At 36.4% G+C, this 17,943-nt stretch overlaps 1 protein-coding gene across 1 annotated transcript in view; it reads right to left on the minus strand.

Moving 5' to 3' along the window:
* The window catches only part of LOC126470328 (spectrin beta chain, non-erythrocytic 2), a 304,767-nt gene that overhangs the window by 22,410 nt on the left and 264,414 nt on the right, over positions 1-17,943 (minus strand). The window contains exons 61-66 of the mRNA XM_050098113.1: positions 14,962-15,183; positions 14,737-14,875; positions 6,702-6,837; positions 6,049-6,298; positions 5,582-5,701; positions 1,651-1,773 (exon numbers count right to left, since the gene is read on the minus strand). Of these exons, the coding sequence (XP_049954070.1) occupies positions 1,651-1,773; positions 5,582-5,701; positions 6,049-6,298; positions 6,702-6,837; positions 14,737-14,875; positions 14,962-15,183 (990 nt within the window). The remainder of the gene's footprint in view (positions 1-1,650; positions 1,774-5,581; positions 5,702-6,048; positions 6,299-6,701; positions 6,838-14,736; positions 14,876-14,961; positions 15,184-17,943) is intronic.

The following is a 17,943-nucleotide window of genomic DNA, read 5'->3' on the forward strand; positions in this document are numbered from 1 at the left end:
GATAATCTGCTTCGAATTTACAACTAAAACAAGTCCATTTATTACAGGTTTTATGATATTATTTTGTTCATTTCATTTGTCTATAAAAAATGTTATCAATGGCTGTCCTTGAGGATTTAGTGATCTAGTTGGAAAGTTCACAGTGTGAGTTAGATTGAAAGACAACATTACTAACTGCAGTAAATGTTTACTGGAAGATTGCATTAAATCCTGAAATGTCTAACATATCTATACCAGTCATCACTTGATGTTCAGAGGGGCAGATTATGTCAATTTGGTTACATGAATTCATTTCATCAATACAAATGAGTAGTTCATCAACTTTATTCCTGAGTCCCGGAATGTTCTGGTGTAATAAAGATAACTGATACTGCATACTAATGGGATTATAACTGCTTTGGTGAAGATGAACTGGCAGTTTCTGATTACTTTCTGTTAAACATTGTTTAAATGGAGGCTGTATGCCGGATACCTGTATTTCTGCTAGGAGCTTTCCACAAGATTCTACGCACAACATTTATGGATTTTCTGGATACTGTGTCCAACAACCTCTGATTCCGACATGATAGAGAGCATTTCAGAGTTGTTATACATGCACAGATAACTTTTAACTTTGGGAAACTTTGTATATGCCAAGCAGGGAGTGTTGTGCAGTCAGTTCTCACCAATTTTAACACCCTTTCGATTTTATATATGAGGCGTGTCAAATGGGTGGTTTATGTAGCAGCTACTGCCATTACAGCTGAGCCGATTTCTGAAGTTAGTGATGTATTTCATGATGTAAAACAGAATCCTGTCCAGCTCAACACTTTTTGGTAATAATTACTGCAAACGTATCGAGCATGAAATGAGGCACAGAGTATACTAATGCAGGACAGTTACGACTTCGCATTTCATCAGCAACAAGATGATTACACTTTGGATAAACATTGGACACGGATGGGGAAAGAAAGTGGGCAATCTCTTTTTAAAAGGAATCATCCTGGCATATGTATCAAACAATTTAGAGATTTTATGACAATCTAAATCTGAAGGCCAGATATGGGTTTGAATCCCACTCCTTCAAAATGTACGTCCTGTGTCTTAACCATCATACCACCTCATTCTGTCCAGGACAGACCTTTAGACTACTAGTTACAAATTCATTCAAACTTGTCCTGAATATAAAGTAGTTTGTGTACAATTGTTATAACTCTTTCTCAGACTCCCACTCATGCATCACATGCACAGCTCCTGAGCGATGGGTTGAAAAAAGATTACGTTTCTTAACATAAAATAATCTCCCATATGTGACCTAATTTTTTCTCAAATTTTACCAGTGAGGTCCTGAAACATGCTGTGTATTCACCAATGCTTAACACATAACAAATACATAAACAAATACCATCGACATGAATGACCAGCTCTGCCTCATTACCAGATACAATCAAGACAATGCCACCAGGTTTATTAAGACAACTGGGAGATGTCATGTAATACTTAATCTTGTTACTGCTTCAGTACTGATTACATTAGTACATACTGATTTAAAATTAGTACATTCATTACACCTTTAAGCTTTCAAAATACACTATACATTGACAGTAAACACTAAGAACCACATGGACAATTTATACAGGGGTCAGGATATGGTCCAATAAGTGTACTAACCCTGGTGGTGGAAACCTGTGTGCTCCTGTTGCCAATGATCCTGGGGAATCTCTCCACGTCCAGCTGAAGTTGACAAAAATGTCCTATGTGGGGGTGCAGAGGAGGGCAGAGGGGGAGGTAGCTCTACAAGACAAATACAACACATCACACAACATGCAACAACACAAAAGCATGAAATTATTTGCACCTACGGATAAACAGATAACAACAAGACACACAAAAGAAAAAGCAAAAAGCTGACATGTCAGTGCTATTATGGAACCAATCATTTATTAATAGATTAAAGCAAATTATTTTAGGTTTTGTATGCAGATTATCAAAGATATATTTTAGTTTAATATTAATGTCCTAATCTACTTTGATGTTTCCTGGAACAAAAGTGATCATTATATTGTTAGGATTTACACCCCATCATCACTCCATAATGGGAAGACTCAACATTTCAAGACTGTAGGTAACCATAACAATTCGATAAAATTTATGGTTAGATGAATAGTCTGGGAAATTAGCATTTATTAACACATCAATTTCATACGGACATTGTAGCAACAGCAAACGAAGCTTACAAGTTCAAAGTTTGAGCGAAAGATAACACTCCTGTTGCTACAAATCTTATGGCCAAATCTGTAGTGTTTCCTCACGATCCTCTTCAGTACTTTGCTCTTGAATATTGGATATCCATCTAATTTAGAGGTTCTACTTTTGTTAAAGTGAAATTCTAGAAAAGCTATCACACAAAAATTATTTTTCATGAAGGGTGTTGTTAAGGAGTATATGTTGAAAGCTACCAAAAATGTTTTAAATTTAGATTTGCGTTTCTGTAAATATTTAGGACTTTCAGGACACACTGATTTCTGTCAACAGCTTGTTGCCACAGTCCATCTCCAAACAGAAGTTGTGTGTTTAAGCAAGCAACTACACACAGCAATCACTTGTAGTAACATGAAAGCAAGAAGAAAATATTCCTTCATGGTAGCCAAAAATTGTGAAGCTATGGCCAGAATACATAATTTCTTTTAAATTTTTAGGTCAATGCACTGTATGTAATGTCGTCGTCCCCCACTCCCCACCCCAAGCAAAATTTTAAAAGGGCTGCTCAAAATACCCATCTACAGGTGCCATAATCCCTTTACTAAAATCATAAATATTTTCTGGCAAAAAATGGGGATGCTCCAACAACACACACTTCAGATTCCTCATTGTTCTCACTGTTAAAGCACCTTCGAGGGAAGGTTCATTATCCTTACAGAGGATTTTTTTTCTGTTTGCATTCCAGAAGACTCCAGATCTTTTTTTTTTTTTTTTTTTTTCATCAAGTTGGTAGAGAAAATTTGCACAATTGTCATCAATTAAAATTGGATGCTTAACAAGGTAATCAACAAGAGGAATCCCTTTCACACCCCCGTGAAATATTCCGCAAATCCATTACAACATACAAAAATATTGCTATTCATTTTTACAATTACTATTGGCCAGCATGTAACAAATGTGGCATGCATGTTGCACAAACCTATCTCTAAGTAATCTTTCATGTGAAATGTACCATTTAATTTTTCTGTTATACCTACAGTATCAGGTAACTCTCACAGATTTAACTGCCAGTCATCCAGTATCATATTTTGCAGTTTCTTTTCTTGGTGTTTTCATCTATGTTGCAGTTCTGGGAAGTTCTGCACATAGGATACATTCGAAAGAGCTATAGCTGCATCTGAATTTAGCTGCCTCTTTCTTAACAGCTGAAAATTTAGCAGCAGATTCCTAACAAATCTTTACATGAATTTTTGTGGGTGATAAATCATCCAAAACAATAATTTCTTGGTGACACATGAACCAAACACACACAGTGTTACTACTTTGAACAGCCACAATATCAAAACTAATTAATGGCTCAAATGAAACTTGGTTTATGTTATTCTGCATCATGCACCAATGTAACAAAAGCCAAATTTCATTGGTATCAATGTTACATCTGTACTAGACAGAGAAAGTTCCTTCTTGCAGTCATAATTCGTTTCTGTTCTGCCACTATATGTATAAAGCTTAGGTTTGTTGTGAAGAATGTAACCACTCAGAAAACAATTATTGTTAGTCAAGACATTTGTATTTGGCACTTGAACTTTTACAATTTTTTTTTACTTCAAAACTCCACACTGAGTGTCTGTAACCAATAACATCATAATAGAGCTCTCATTCTAACAAAGAAATCTCTATAACAGCAAGCAACATGTATGGCTACTCTACAGAGTGCCTTACCGATTGTTGCGTCTCAATCAAAGTTCAATACACCATACTTGACATACTGACATATTCTCAGGAAATGACTTAAAATTAGTATTTTCCATCCATCCATAACTCCAATATCTTATGAGTCAAGTTTTAACTGCAAGGTTGAAGGGTTGAAAATAGAGAAACTGCTAATAAATGCATGGCATGGAACACTCTTCACTGTAAGATATATAAGTGAACCCACCACCTCTGTTGCTGTTAAGAAAATGCTTTAATTTTCACTATCAGTTGAGCTCACTGAACGCTATCAGATAATAAGTCCCTGGGACCTTGCAGGAGTGCTTTGACACATATCAAATCAATTTCAGTAGCATGCAAGCTCTCTATACCTAACTTCAAAATATAATGATATTAGGTACCATGGCATATTGAAAGGTAATGCCTCCAAATTTTTCATGTGAACACTTTTTAAATGAAACAAATATTATTAATATTCTCCATATTTATTCTTCATGTCTACATATTTATTTCTCAACATAGTCACCTGGATGACAAACACATTTCTCCCAACCAGAGAGCAGTTTGTTGATACCGTCCCTTTGCATGTTTGACTTCGTTGACAGAGCCATAACCTCATCTATGCTTGCACTGCTTCATCACTATCAAAGTGAAGTCTTTAAAGGTGTTCTTTAAGTTTTGAAAACATGAAAATTGGATGGGGTCAAGGCGGAACTGGATGGAGGATGATCGATGACAGTGAACCCAAGGCGTCGGAATGTTGCAGATGTCACTGTGATCAGGTGTGTCTGGCATTTTCATGTTGAAGGAGTGTGTGTTCCATGGTTGACGAACTCTTTGAATTTGAAAATCAACTACAGCACACTGTTTCTCACACACTGACATAGTTATGTTACCAATTACTATTTGGAGCCCTACAGCAGCAGAGCTCTGCAAACAAGTAGACATGAGGAATGAATATGTTGAATGTTACATTCAGGGGCATTACTTTTCAACACATCCTCATACAAATACCATTGTAACATAACTGCTATTATTTCACTCAAGCGGCAGACAGTAAGGTTTAGCAGCTTTACCTGAACTGAAATTTATTCTGTTCAGCCTCTTAATATTTTATGGTTTCCTGCTTTGACATGGCTTTTCTTTCAACCCTTCTCCTCTACGAGGAACCATTTTGGGTGCATAAGAAGGCCTCGTAGAGATTTGCTTCCCAAGTTAAATCCACCAACACCCAACCCCACACCAGGCACACAAGCACAACCCTCTTCTTCTGAACTTTTCAAACACTTTCCTCTTAATCAAGCAACACTTGCAGTCCTGAGAAAATATATGTAGCAAATAATGGCTAGACCACAGCGTATGAGGAAATTTCTGGATGAATTTTCTCATCCTGTAGTCACATGTTGGCTGAATTGCTTTTTGTTAAAGGTTACAGCCTTTTAAATGTCCTTCCACAGAATGGTGGACAGTAGTTATTTGTTTATGACAGATTCCTTCAGCTCAATGAAAAAAATCAACCAGGCTAATGAATCAATATCTAAAAAGGTATCTCTGTCACAAGTAATCTGACAGTTTTACTTACCTACCAAATTATCAAGCAATTTTAAACAACTTCAACAAGCCAGCTGTATCTCAAATCATAATATCTCACAAAAGAAAAATCACACAGCTGATATGCAATACATACCTAACTGGCTGTCAGGATGACTGCGACGCCACGAATCTGCTGGAGGAACACCATTCTGATGAAGCTGCTCTTCACGTGATGTTGGTTGATACGAATGTGGTCGGCCTGTGTCCATTACACCTGGCCAACCAAATATGTATGTAAGCCAGTTTAACAGGAGCAAAAGTTTTACTTTACTGGAGGTGGAGAAAATAGAAGCAGAAGTGTAGAGTAAAGCACAAATAAGAGTGGGTAGAATGGGGAGAGACAATGTGAGGGGTGAGAGAAAGGGAAGGAGGATGGAATGAGGAAGGAACAAGGAAAAAGGCAGAGTGAACTGTGGTTAGGAAGTAATATATGTAACTAATAAAGCAAAAACAAACACTTAAGAATTCCTAGGTTTGCAAAATGGAACAAAAAGTCAAAAAGAAAGAGTAAACATCAATACTATATGAAAGAAAAATTGAAAAAAAAGAAATGTTACTGACCAGGCATAGGTTTTGGCCTCAGGGTAACGGCCTCAGTGCTAGGTGAACGGGCAGGCACAGGGGGTGGGGCACCACGAGGTGGGACAGGTGGCCTCGACTGCTGCATTTGCTGCAGGATCTGTGTTTGTGTGGGCACTGGTTCTGACCGCCGTGGAAATTCTGGAGTAGATGCATGACTAGAGACAGAGCTTCCATCCCCATCTGCATCATCTGCACCAAATGCTGACAGCCTCTCTTGGCTTGCTGGGCTCTGAAAATAGGTCACTATTAAAACAACTTCTTTGTTTTTGGATTGGACAATATTCATGCATGTTCTTGAGGTGGCATACTATTGTAGTATAAGCTTATTTTAGTGAAATATTATGCTGACAGGAAACTACTCTTATTGAAGCCTTCTGTATAATCATATGAAAGCTAGTTTACCTTTCTGCATTATAAAAAATGTTGTGTATGTTTTATTAAAGATGTGTTTAAATTATTTAACAATTTAACACATGTGCATGCTTTCAAAAGAAACTGTCTGAAAAATATGTATTTTAACATTTTTTACTATGGCCATAATTATGTGCACAGAACAAGATGTAAGCCTTCGTTCCAAGCTCCAGCAGACAAACTTTTGCATATTTATTGAGAGAATAGAAAATGTCCTCTACCTTTTGAGAATCATAGCTCAGAAGCTGAAACTGAGGCTGCAGGTTTGCATGGAAAGATATTTTGTTCACCCAGTCTTCCATTTCTTCCTCTGTACTGGCCAAGAACAGGTACTCAGAGCCATCAGTAAGACAGAGCCTGGATTAAGAAAGAGACATTTGCAGTTTAAATTAAAAGCTTTAAGACATTTAATAATTTTACTTGTCAGGACATTCGATGAGTCTAGGTCATTAAGAAGTTTATCAGTAACATCAGTACAGAAAGCACACAGAGTTTTTGATAATATTATGCAGTCAGTTCAAACAATCTTTCAAATTTGTGCAAGGAAACCACCAATCTCTATTGCAAAATGTGTCCTACACTTCATAAAAATATTGTATAACAGTAATTTCCATTTTGGTAATATTAATTGGTTACAATTGTGATGTAAGTTACTATATTTGCAGTAAAAAATGAACAAGAGATTCTCTCCAACTGCCATATTATGCATATCTGCTGTTGTGCTTTCTTTCAGAGTGGTGGGAACACATGGAGTGAGGAGGAGGAGGAGGAGGAATGGGTGAGGTGTGATGTTAGGAAACAATTTGCTGCAATGAGACTGTAGTGGGGAGGAACCAAATAGCATAGATCACAAAGCAACTGTTGAAGTCAACCACAGTGTGCTGTGTATCGTGCTCAGCAACAGGGTTGTCTAGATGTCCTTTGACCGCAGTTTAGTTGTCACCATTAATGCAAGTGGATAGTTTTGCACTTCGCTTTTCCGGAGAGAGATTATCCATGGTATCAAGGAATTTGGAACAATGAAACAGAGATGGACCACGATATTGCATAGTTTAGGTGGGCAGTGGACTCCCACTTTAGGATAGGTGGGAAGGACTTTGGGCTAATATTCCATATTTCAGGTCATGGCAAGAGATAGCTGAAGCCCTAATGGAGAAAATGATTTAGTTACACCAGTTCTGGGTGACACTGACCGATAGAGGATGCACTCTTGTTTCTCACTATCTGGTGCTTACGGAGTGAAAGATCTCTTGGACACTACATTCTGTTTCTTTGAGAAGATTTGGAAAGATATTTATGGTTTGTGAAAGCCTTGGCAAGAGCCAATAAAACATTTTTACATGACATTTCAAAATTTGGCATTTTCCCTATTCCTCAGTAAAAAAAAAAGTTGTAAATCTGGAGGCAGCACTTTATTAATATTGGTAATTGATAGTTATTTAATGTTGAAATTAGATCTTATAAACTAGATGTGAAGACAAATTCCCCAACCCTTTTGTAAAGCAAATCATACCAAAAACAACATGTTTTGGAATGATCTTTAATTTGGTGCATCAATTAAACTGTAAATTTTTATGGTATGCAGGTATAAATATGAAAAAAACCAAACACAGCACTTTAGCTTTGCAAACACGTTAATTAACATGATGCCATTTTGATTTGCAACTATCAGGCAATCAAAATACGGGTTATGCTACTGATCAGTTGGACCCCACAGACTATTTTTTAAAATAGTATTCAGTAAATACTGAAGGGGAAAAAGCACATCCTCGGTGTACTGTTATACTACCAAAAACATGTTTGCATGATGTCATATGTCCTGTGTTGTGGTTTGTTGATAGACTCAAACCAAGAAGCCATTTTTATTTATGTATTTCTGAAGCTAAAGTGCTGCATTGCATGGTTTTCCTATGTATAGTTGTATAATACGAAAAGATGCAGTCTAATTGATGTGCCACATTAAGAATCTCTCTAAAATGCATTGGTTTTTTGATGATTTTATGAGCCAAAATGCACAGAAATGTGACATCAGCAGATAAAAATTGTTACCTCTATTCCAAGTTAAAATGGTTTTAACATAAAGAATCTGTCATGGGAGAAGGAATTTTTAATTATGAAACTAGCAAAATGTTGAAAAACATTAATACTGATACTTAAAGTAAAGGTGCAGGAAACAATGAAATGCACTGGTTGCACCTTCAAACTAAGCCGCCAACTCTTATGACTGTCCGTGTTCACATCCCTATGTTCTCGTTTTGAACCCTGGGGCAATGATTATGAACTATATTAACGAAATGGGAGGGAGCCTGTTATTTATACCTGGAATGACAGGTCTCAGTAGTGTAGACATTCAAAGTGTTGCATGGCACAATGTCTTGGAAGAGAACCAGGAAGTTATACAATGCTCTCTTTTGAAAAGCAGTCAACATTGTTTGGATGTACAGTTATTTGTTCTTAAATTGATTAGTTTTTTAATGTTTAATGCAAAGGTTCTTTTTTTCAAATGATGGAAGTAATTTATGGGTGGTATCAATAAAAATGATAGGTATATTTTCATTGTTAACACTGAAAAACAATGAAATAAGGCAAAAATGCAGAACATAATTGAAAAACAAGCCATCAAAAAAGACCCCCAATATTATCAAAAAATAACACTGATTTTGTTTGGCAAAAACTGAAAGATTTTTCCTTGTCCCAAGCTACACGAGATAATATTGACAGACAAATGCCAGTGTTGAGTTCTTGTAACACCACCTTTCATTGTTTCTTACTGGAAAGAGTTAATTGCATGATTCATTAACAAATTGTTGGAGAAACTAAACAATAGCAAATAATATGAAAGTGAGATGTTATGTTAATGTGTTATATATTTCTAGACACTTTAGAGAAATCTTTTAATACAGATACTATTCCCTTTTAATGTCATTCTCTTATCACTGTGCATTGCAGATTGTATAGCTCCTACGAGATCCATATGAATTTTCTCTTGTTAACCCCGCAATAGTCACACATTGACTGACAGTCCACATGGATGAATTTTTTTCCTTCCTTTTAATCTTGCTGAACCTAGGAATCACATGACCGTTTACCTTCTTACAATCAGCAATACTAAATTACTCAATTATTTTGTTTGGACTGGAGCATTGGTGGTGGAATGGTCAACAATTGCAGACTCTCAGACTCGCATGAGCAATGGCGTTCCATGTAATTTTGTGTTGGTTTTAGGAGTAATAGTAAAAGATAAACCTTTATTGCCATACTACTGTTAATTCTCAAGTGATTTCTTATTACTGCAGTGTTACCTTCTATTAGTTACAGTGCTTCGTTAAGTTCACTTGAAAATTCTGATACAGCACAGATGGTGAAAACACTATTGACAATATTGCAAACGACCCAGTGAATGTCGGAAAAGATCAGGTTATGAAATGGAATAAACACATACCTCTAAAAAATGTTAGAACCAGGCCTGAAAATTTAATAACCCATCTTCCTTGTGTAAAGCCTAGTCTAAAACATCTGAAAGTGCCAACTGAAATTTGGATGTACATTTTTACTGATGATATCAGCACAATAGCGGAAAAAACAAATCTGTTTATCAATTCTCAGAGAGGTAAATTTTCCAGCGAAATGGACTGCAACACTATAAATGCAAGTGAAATTTAAGCTCTAATAGGTGTACTGTATTTGGCTGGAATCATGAAGGCCAACCATCTAAATGCAGACAATCTATGGAAGACTGGTGGCACAGGGGTAGAAATTTTCAGGCTCTCCACGTCACTGTCTAGATTTTGCTTCCTCTAAGACATTTCCAATTTGGCAACAAGTTCACAAGAGAAGAAAGAGTGAAAAATGACAATTTAGCTCCAATAAGAAACATTTTTGACATTTTTGTCCAGAATTGCAAAACAGCGTACACTCCCTTCAAATACCTCACAATCGATGAAGAGTCAGACGCACTTTGAGGAATTGTCAGTTTAGACAGTATATACCTAGCAAGCTGAACAAATATTGAGTAAAAATATTTGCTCTTTGTGATGTCAGGATGTATTATACTACTGATATGGAAGTGTGTGCTGGAACGTAACCAGAGGGGCCATATTATGTAAGTAATATTCCAGCTGCTGTAGTTCAGAGACGCTGTATCCCCATCAAAGGAACTGGCAGGAATATCTGAGTGGATAACTGGTTTACCAGTCTTCAGTTGGTTGAAACACTTAAAAATGATTTTCAGCTAACTTTATTATGAACTATGTGAAAAAACCAAAAGGAATTGCCACTTAAATTCAAGAAGTCAAGTAAGCATCAAGTGGGTTCAAAAATGCTTGCCTTCAGAAAATCTTGCACTCTTGTATAATATATTCCTAAGAAAGACAAAAATGTTGTATTGGTATCCAGTCTTGACCATGATGACAGTGCTGATGACAGGTAAAGCAAATGATAGTCATGTATAACACGATAGATGAAAGGAGGCATACACATGTGTAACAAGTTGCATGCTCCCTGCAGTTGCGCAAAACACATTTGCCAATAGCCTCGTCATATTTTGTTTGTTACTCAATGTTGGAGGGATCAATTTGAAATATTACTCTATCTCATTGCTACCTATCAGAACCCCTCGGAGAGCATTAAAGATAAACGCCAGTCCTAATTGTCCTATTGTAAAGTGACCTGTTTCCAAATTACATACAAAAATAACCACTATTTCAGTATACATATAATTCAAAAATGATGCTTTGCTGATTAACATGTATTGCGAATACATAGAAAGAAGGATCCTTTATTGTATGATTATATGATAGCGGAACAAACACTGGCAGCAGTTACTTCTGTAAAATATCTGGGAGTATGCGTGCGGAACGATTTGAAGTGGAATGATCATATAAAATTAATTGTTGGTAAGGCGGGTACCAGGTTGAGATTCATTGGGAGAGTCCTTAGAAAATGTAGTCCATCAACAAAGGAGGTGGCTTACAAAACACTCGTTCGACCTATACTTGAGTATTGCTCATCAGTGTGGGATCCGTACCAGATCAGTCTGACAGAGGAGATATAGAAGATCCAAAGAAGAGCGGCGTGTTTCGTCACAGGGTTATTTGGTAACCGTGATAGCGTTACGGAGATGTTTAATAAACTCAAGTGGCAGACTCTGCAAGAGAGGCGCTCTGCATCGCGGTGTAGCTTGCTCGCCAGGTTTCGAGAGGGTGCATTTCTGGATGAGGTATCGCATATATTGCTTCCCCCTTCTTATACCTCCCGAGGAGATCACGAATGTAAAATTAGAGAGATTAGAGCACGCACGGAGGCTTTCAGACAGTCGTTCTTCCCGCGAACCATATGCGACTGGAACAGGAAAGGGAGGTTATGACAGTGGCATGTAAAGTGCCCTCCGCGACACTCCGTTGGGTGGCTTGCGGAGTATAAATGTAGATGTAGATGTAGAACATTGTTCTTATGTGAGAAACATAATATAAATGTGAAATTAATACTGTAACTAATCGAAAGAAATGTAGCACATGGTCAGGATGTACCAGTAAACTTATCATTATAAAATTACTACAGCAAGTTAAATAGAACATATAAATAAAGCACATTAATTGAATCTCCAATATATATGTTAGCACTAAAATACAGGCACTAGTTGATTAGTTATAAACAAATTTAGAAATGTAATTGTTACCTGTAACATAATTGGTCAGAAAATGCTATATTAACTCTTAACTAAGTTGAAAATAGGTGCACCTTGTTCAGCACTGAGATTGTAAATTTTTAGCAATGTGTATCTCATATTCGGTTTAACTTTTAATTGTGATTTTATATAAAATTGTAATTTTCATTGTAGGTAATTGTTAACAAAAGTATAAATAGAGGTCACGCAGGTGCCTTGGGGCACTCGTTTTTTGGCTAGGGTTGCGAGCAAATGTATTGTAGGCTCACTCGTTTGTTGATTGTTGTGAACACTGTGTCGTTTGATGTCAACTTTGGGTACATGTGATGTAACCGGTACAGTTCACCAGGCTCGGACACCACAGTCCTGGAAATATATTGGTATTAAAACTGGACTGTACTTTGGAATTTATTTGGGAGTCTTCCGCCATCCTTTTCATAGGCTGCACAGCGACGAGACATGAATCCAGGAATTTTATAAAACCCCGAGAACTAAACAACTCTCAATGTTGGTAGAATTGACGTGAAAACAACAGCGCGTCAACTGGGCATTTCACTCAAAACATTTGCAACGCGGAGGTGGAAAAATATAAACATCTCAAATTCTTTAGTGATTCATGCTGCTAAAAACCCACCCAACTGGACTCCATGAAGAGATTTTCTGCACCAGTTGTCTTATGAGCTTGTTACAGAACATGTGCAAGTTCAAACTGCCACGAGTAACATACTGTCTACTATTCCTTCAAGGATTTGTGAGATTTTCCAAACTGAAACAAAAGCAAGGCCCACTGACTATCCTAACAAACAGAGAGGACATTGTGCATACTGTGAGAGGAGAAAGAATGGACCTACCCAGTACAGCTGCTGCAAATGTAGTAAATGTCTGCGTTTGGAACATGCAAGAGTTATTTGTTGAGAAAGTTTAAAAATGGAAGACTGTGACTGAACTACGTGAAGTGAGGAACTATTGTAACCACATTGTGCATACTGTGAGAGGAGAAAGAATGGACCTACCCAGTACAGCTGCTGCAAATGTAGTAAATGTCTGCGTTTGGAACATGCAAGAGTTATTTGTTGAGAAAGTTTAAAAATGGAAGACTGTGACTGAACTACGTGAAGTGAGGAACTATTGTAACCAATGTGTGCCTTTCATAAGTTTATGATATTATTATACATATTTTTCATATCCATAAATAAATATTGTAACATATCTGGAAACTTACAGTTTCAGTGGAACTGGACAGAATTTGTAACTTTATAATAGGTAGTACTTATCACATTAAAATCAAACATAGTAAACTGTATATTCTCAATCACTTTCTTGATTTTTACTTATCAATCTGTATTTATTGCCATGCGGACTGACTGTCCGCAGTGACTACTAATGGTACTAAACATACTGTGACTACTGCAGGGTCAATAATTCAGTAACTAACCCAGTCACCCTGCTGTTTCATTGTTGTAATGACAATTCACACAAATACCTGAGAAAATCTACTCCATAAAATTTCTCACATTTTTACAAGTGCTAAGAATGTTTCGGTGTAATTGGCATATTGACAGGAAATTATTATCAAGTATTTTCTATGACAGGGATACTTGCATTTCTCTACTATAAAATCCCTCCATTATTGTGCTCCTACTTCCATCTCAATAAATCATGTGCAGAACTTGGCAAATTACATAAAAACATCTCTCCTTAATAATAACACCTATTATCACCCTGTGAACAGGGAGACAGCATACCTTTACATTCTGAAAATATTCCATTCAGCCTGTAAATATATCAGAAGATGTTCATCCAATTCAATTAGCAATAGAAGATGTTCATCCAATTAAATTAGCAAGAACAGTAGCCATATCTATAACAAAGGTCTAAAACAAAAAACCATTCCAAGTTGCAAATATTTTGTTTTCCATTCAATGACTAGTTTCGGACTAAGACCCATTTTTATATCAACATACAAAGTCACAAATAACATTTCTGAAGATCTCAACAAAACTGTTTAATTATCTGTAAAACACTGTGAATTTACATTACACATTTTGTTGAAATCTTTGGAAATGCCATTTTTGGCTTTGTTATGCTGATTTGAAAATGGGTCTGCCGCGTGGGATTAGCCAAGCGGTCTAAGGCACTGCAGTCATGGGCTGTGCGGCTGGTCCCATCGGAGGTTCGAGTCCTCCCTTGGGCATGGGTGTGTGTGTTTGTCCTTAGGATAATTTAAGTTCTGTAGTGTGTAAGCTTAGGGACTGATGACCTTAGCAGTTAAGTCCTATAAGATTTCACACACATTTGAACATTTTTGGAAAATGGGTCTCAGTCCAAAACTAGTAACTGAATGAAAAATAAAGTATTTTCAACTTGGACTGGTTTTTTGTTCTATTGATTAACAGAAGTTGCTGATCCACATTACTCCGGCATTCTGGAAGTTTGTAAAGGCGGATTCTTTTCACATGTATCACTGACATTAGAATTGAGGAAATGTCTGAATCATCATCTATATGTGATTTATGTCTTAAAATTTTAAAATTTCAGCTTCAGAATCATTAATCCAACACATAAATGTAAATTTGAAAAACAAAATTTACCTGAAAACGTGTTTTCTTTTTGTATAATCTCCAGCTTTTTCACAGCGTGCATTTAATATATTAACGGGTGAGGTAGCTGCCTTGCTTGCAAGAAAATCTTCACTATCTTTGAAGAAACAGAGAAGTTGACCACAAAGAACTGCAACATAAAACTCCTTCTTTAATACCCATCAGACTTGAACAGTAAAATAAGAATAAGTAACAATACAAAAAAATTTTAAGTACCTGTATAAAATGCTTTCCATGACCTAACTGGAGCCTTTTTCCCTCCACTCTGCAGCTCATGTTTACGATCAAGCATTCCTTTAATTTCTACTGGTGGAAGATGTTCAGGCTGTTCCATTCTTTGTAGTTTGCGGAAGCTTTGAGTACGTCTTCGTGTTGTAAAGCTCGGAGTGCGCTTTGGTTTCTTTGTTTCTATTTTCATACTCTCAGCCCGTTTTATATCTAAACAAATCCAATCACATATTTAAAATGCAAAAAAAATTTGTAAAAGGGATAAAAAAAATGTTTCACTGAGATTTTTTAGTTACTTGTTAGACAGGTTATATTCATGATAAATGTTATGATGTGGAATGTTTCAATGGAACTTACATAGAACGCAGATATATAAGGTGGTTATAAACAGTCTGAGAAAGCTTGTAAGGCTGTTGCAGGGTAGGTTGTGCTGAGAGAGAATTTTTAAGGAAAAAAAAGAGTTAATTAGCATTGAAGTTAGCAGTCAGGCCATTGCACATGCAAATTCAAGCAGCCTGCCACAGATGGTGTAGTCAAACATCTCATGCACTATCATCTGCATTATGAGAACAACTGACACTAACTGTAGCTGGCAGGCCACTTAAATTTGCATGTGCAACACCTGATTCACTAATTTAAATGCTAATTAACTCAGAAAAGCCACAGTATATCAAATGGTTTTTTAACAATTATTTCTCAGCACAACCTACCCTGCAAGACACTGACAATCTTTTCAGATTTCCGACCACAATGTATATTCAAAAAATGAAAAATTATTTGTGTGGTTAGATTTATAACACACTTGCAGGTTTTCTTATGTCAGAATGATGTATTATTTCTATTCAAGACTTTCTCTGTGGTAAAGGAGTTGTTAAGGGGAAACATCTTTAATATACATTTGAAAATCGTTTTGCTATCTGTCACGCATTTCATTCAAAGGGCAGATCGTCCAAAAGTTTTATAGCTGCATATTTCACCCCTTGCTGTGCAAAAGATAGTCATTAAAGTGTAATGCAGATCATATTTACTTCTAGTGTTGTACTCGTGAATAGCTCTGTTACTCACAATCTCAGATGGATTGTTGATAACAAATTTCATAACTGAATAAATGTACGGTGTTACTGTGGTTAACATTCCCCATTGCTCAAAGATACACATGCAAGAGGTAAGCGAGTGAATCCCATACATAATTGTAATTACTTTCTTTCATGAATACTTTTTGTCCAAGTCAGGAGTTACTCCAGAATATTATCCCACAAGACGTCAACGAAAGAAAATAAACAAAATATGTTAACTAAGTAACTTTTTTGTCCCCAAAATTAGCAATTATTCTTATGCCATAAATAGCTGATCCTAAATGTTTTAGCAAGTATACTATATGGTTGTTCCACTTTAAGTTTTCTTCAATATGCACACATAAGCATTTAGAATTTTTTTACACTGTTTATTATTTCTTGTTGGTATACTAGATTATTGGGAGGTGGTGCATTTTTGATTGGACAAAACTGGATCAGCTGTGTTTTTCAAAGTGTAAAGCTAACCCACTTGTCCAAAACCAGTGAATAATTTCCATACAAACATCATTTACTATTTCCTGTGTTGAGATTTCTTTGCTCAGCTTCACAACAATGCTTATATCATCTGCAAATAGTAGTAATTCTGTCTCTTGTTTCAAATAAAATGTGCAAGTGTGGTACCACAGTGGTTAGCACACTGGACTCGCATTTAGGAGGACACTGGTTCAAACCATCATCCAGCCATCCTGATACAGGTTTTCCGCAATTTTCCTAAACTGCTTAAGCCAAGTGCTGGGATGGTTGCTTTGAAACGGCATGGTCGCTTTCCTTCTCCACCCTTACTTATCCAAGCTTATGATCTGTCTCTAATGACCTCATAGTTGACACGGCGTTAAACACTAATCTCCTTCTCCTCCTCCTAAAATAAAACAGTAGATCATTAACATACAGCAAGAACAGTTGTGGGACAATAATCAAACTTCATGTGACTTCCACTGTCATTTCCTCCATTCAGATAGTGTGGCATCTCTCTTTGTATTATTTGAACATCCTAGGGTAACATTCTGCATTCTGCTTCTCAAATAAGAATGAAACCAGGCATGTGCTGAATTTCAAATTCTTTAAATACTTAACTTCTCCAACAGAATATTATGACTGACAGAATCAAATGTCTTCAGTAGGTCAATAAGATATTAAGTTTTCATTTAAGAATTTCATTATGTGCTAAATAACTGACTCACTAGAGTGGACCTTTTGAAATACAAACTGCAATTGGCTGAGTACCCCATTACTGCATAGGTGGATGATTATCCTGGAGTAAATTACCTTCTCAAAAACTTTAGAAAATAGCGTAAGGAGTTACATTGGGAAGTAGTAATTGATGCCTCTGGAGTCATCCTTCTTACAGAGCAGTCTAACAAGGGTAATTTTTGTCTGTTAGGAAAAACAGCTTGAATTAATGATCCATTGTGTAAGCAACTACAAACATTACGTATCACAAGACCACAACTTTTTAATGTTTCATTGGACAAATTATCCACCCTACATGAACTTTTATTTTTTAGGGGGGGGGGGGGGGGGGGGAGGGGGGAAATGATCTTACTTATTTCTGTTTGGAATGTGAGGCTAATTTTTACTTCACTAAATACCCTCTGTATTGTTTCTTTGGTGTACTGTTTTGCTTTCTCATTTGAACTATTTGCAATTTTTACACCAGTATTTCACATATAATTATTAAAAATATCTTCTACACATTAACAGTTTTTTACAGTTCTCGTATTCTCTATAACTGAAATAATGTCATCTTTTATGGCTTCTTTCCCTGTTCCATACTGATTTGACTTTGTCTGATCTGTCAGTTTCAGACAAGATTTGCAAACTCCTGGATTTTTTGCAACTTATGTTGCAGTACTGTTGTGAAGAGACTAATACCTGTATTGATCCAAGGTTTCTT

Source organism: Schistocerca serialis, chromosome 3 (genome assembly GCF_023864345.2).
Source record: "Schistocerca serialis cubense isolate TAMUIC-IGC-003099 chromosome 3, iqSchSeri2.2, whole genome shotgun sequence".
Lineage (NCBI taxonomy): Eukaryota > Metazoa > Arthropoda > Insecta > Orthoptera > Acrididae > Schistocerca > Schistocerca serialis.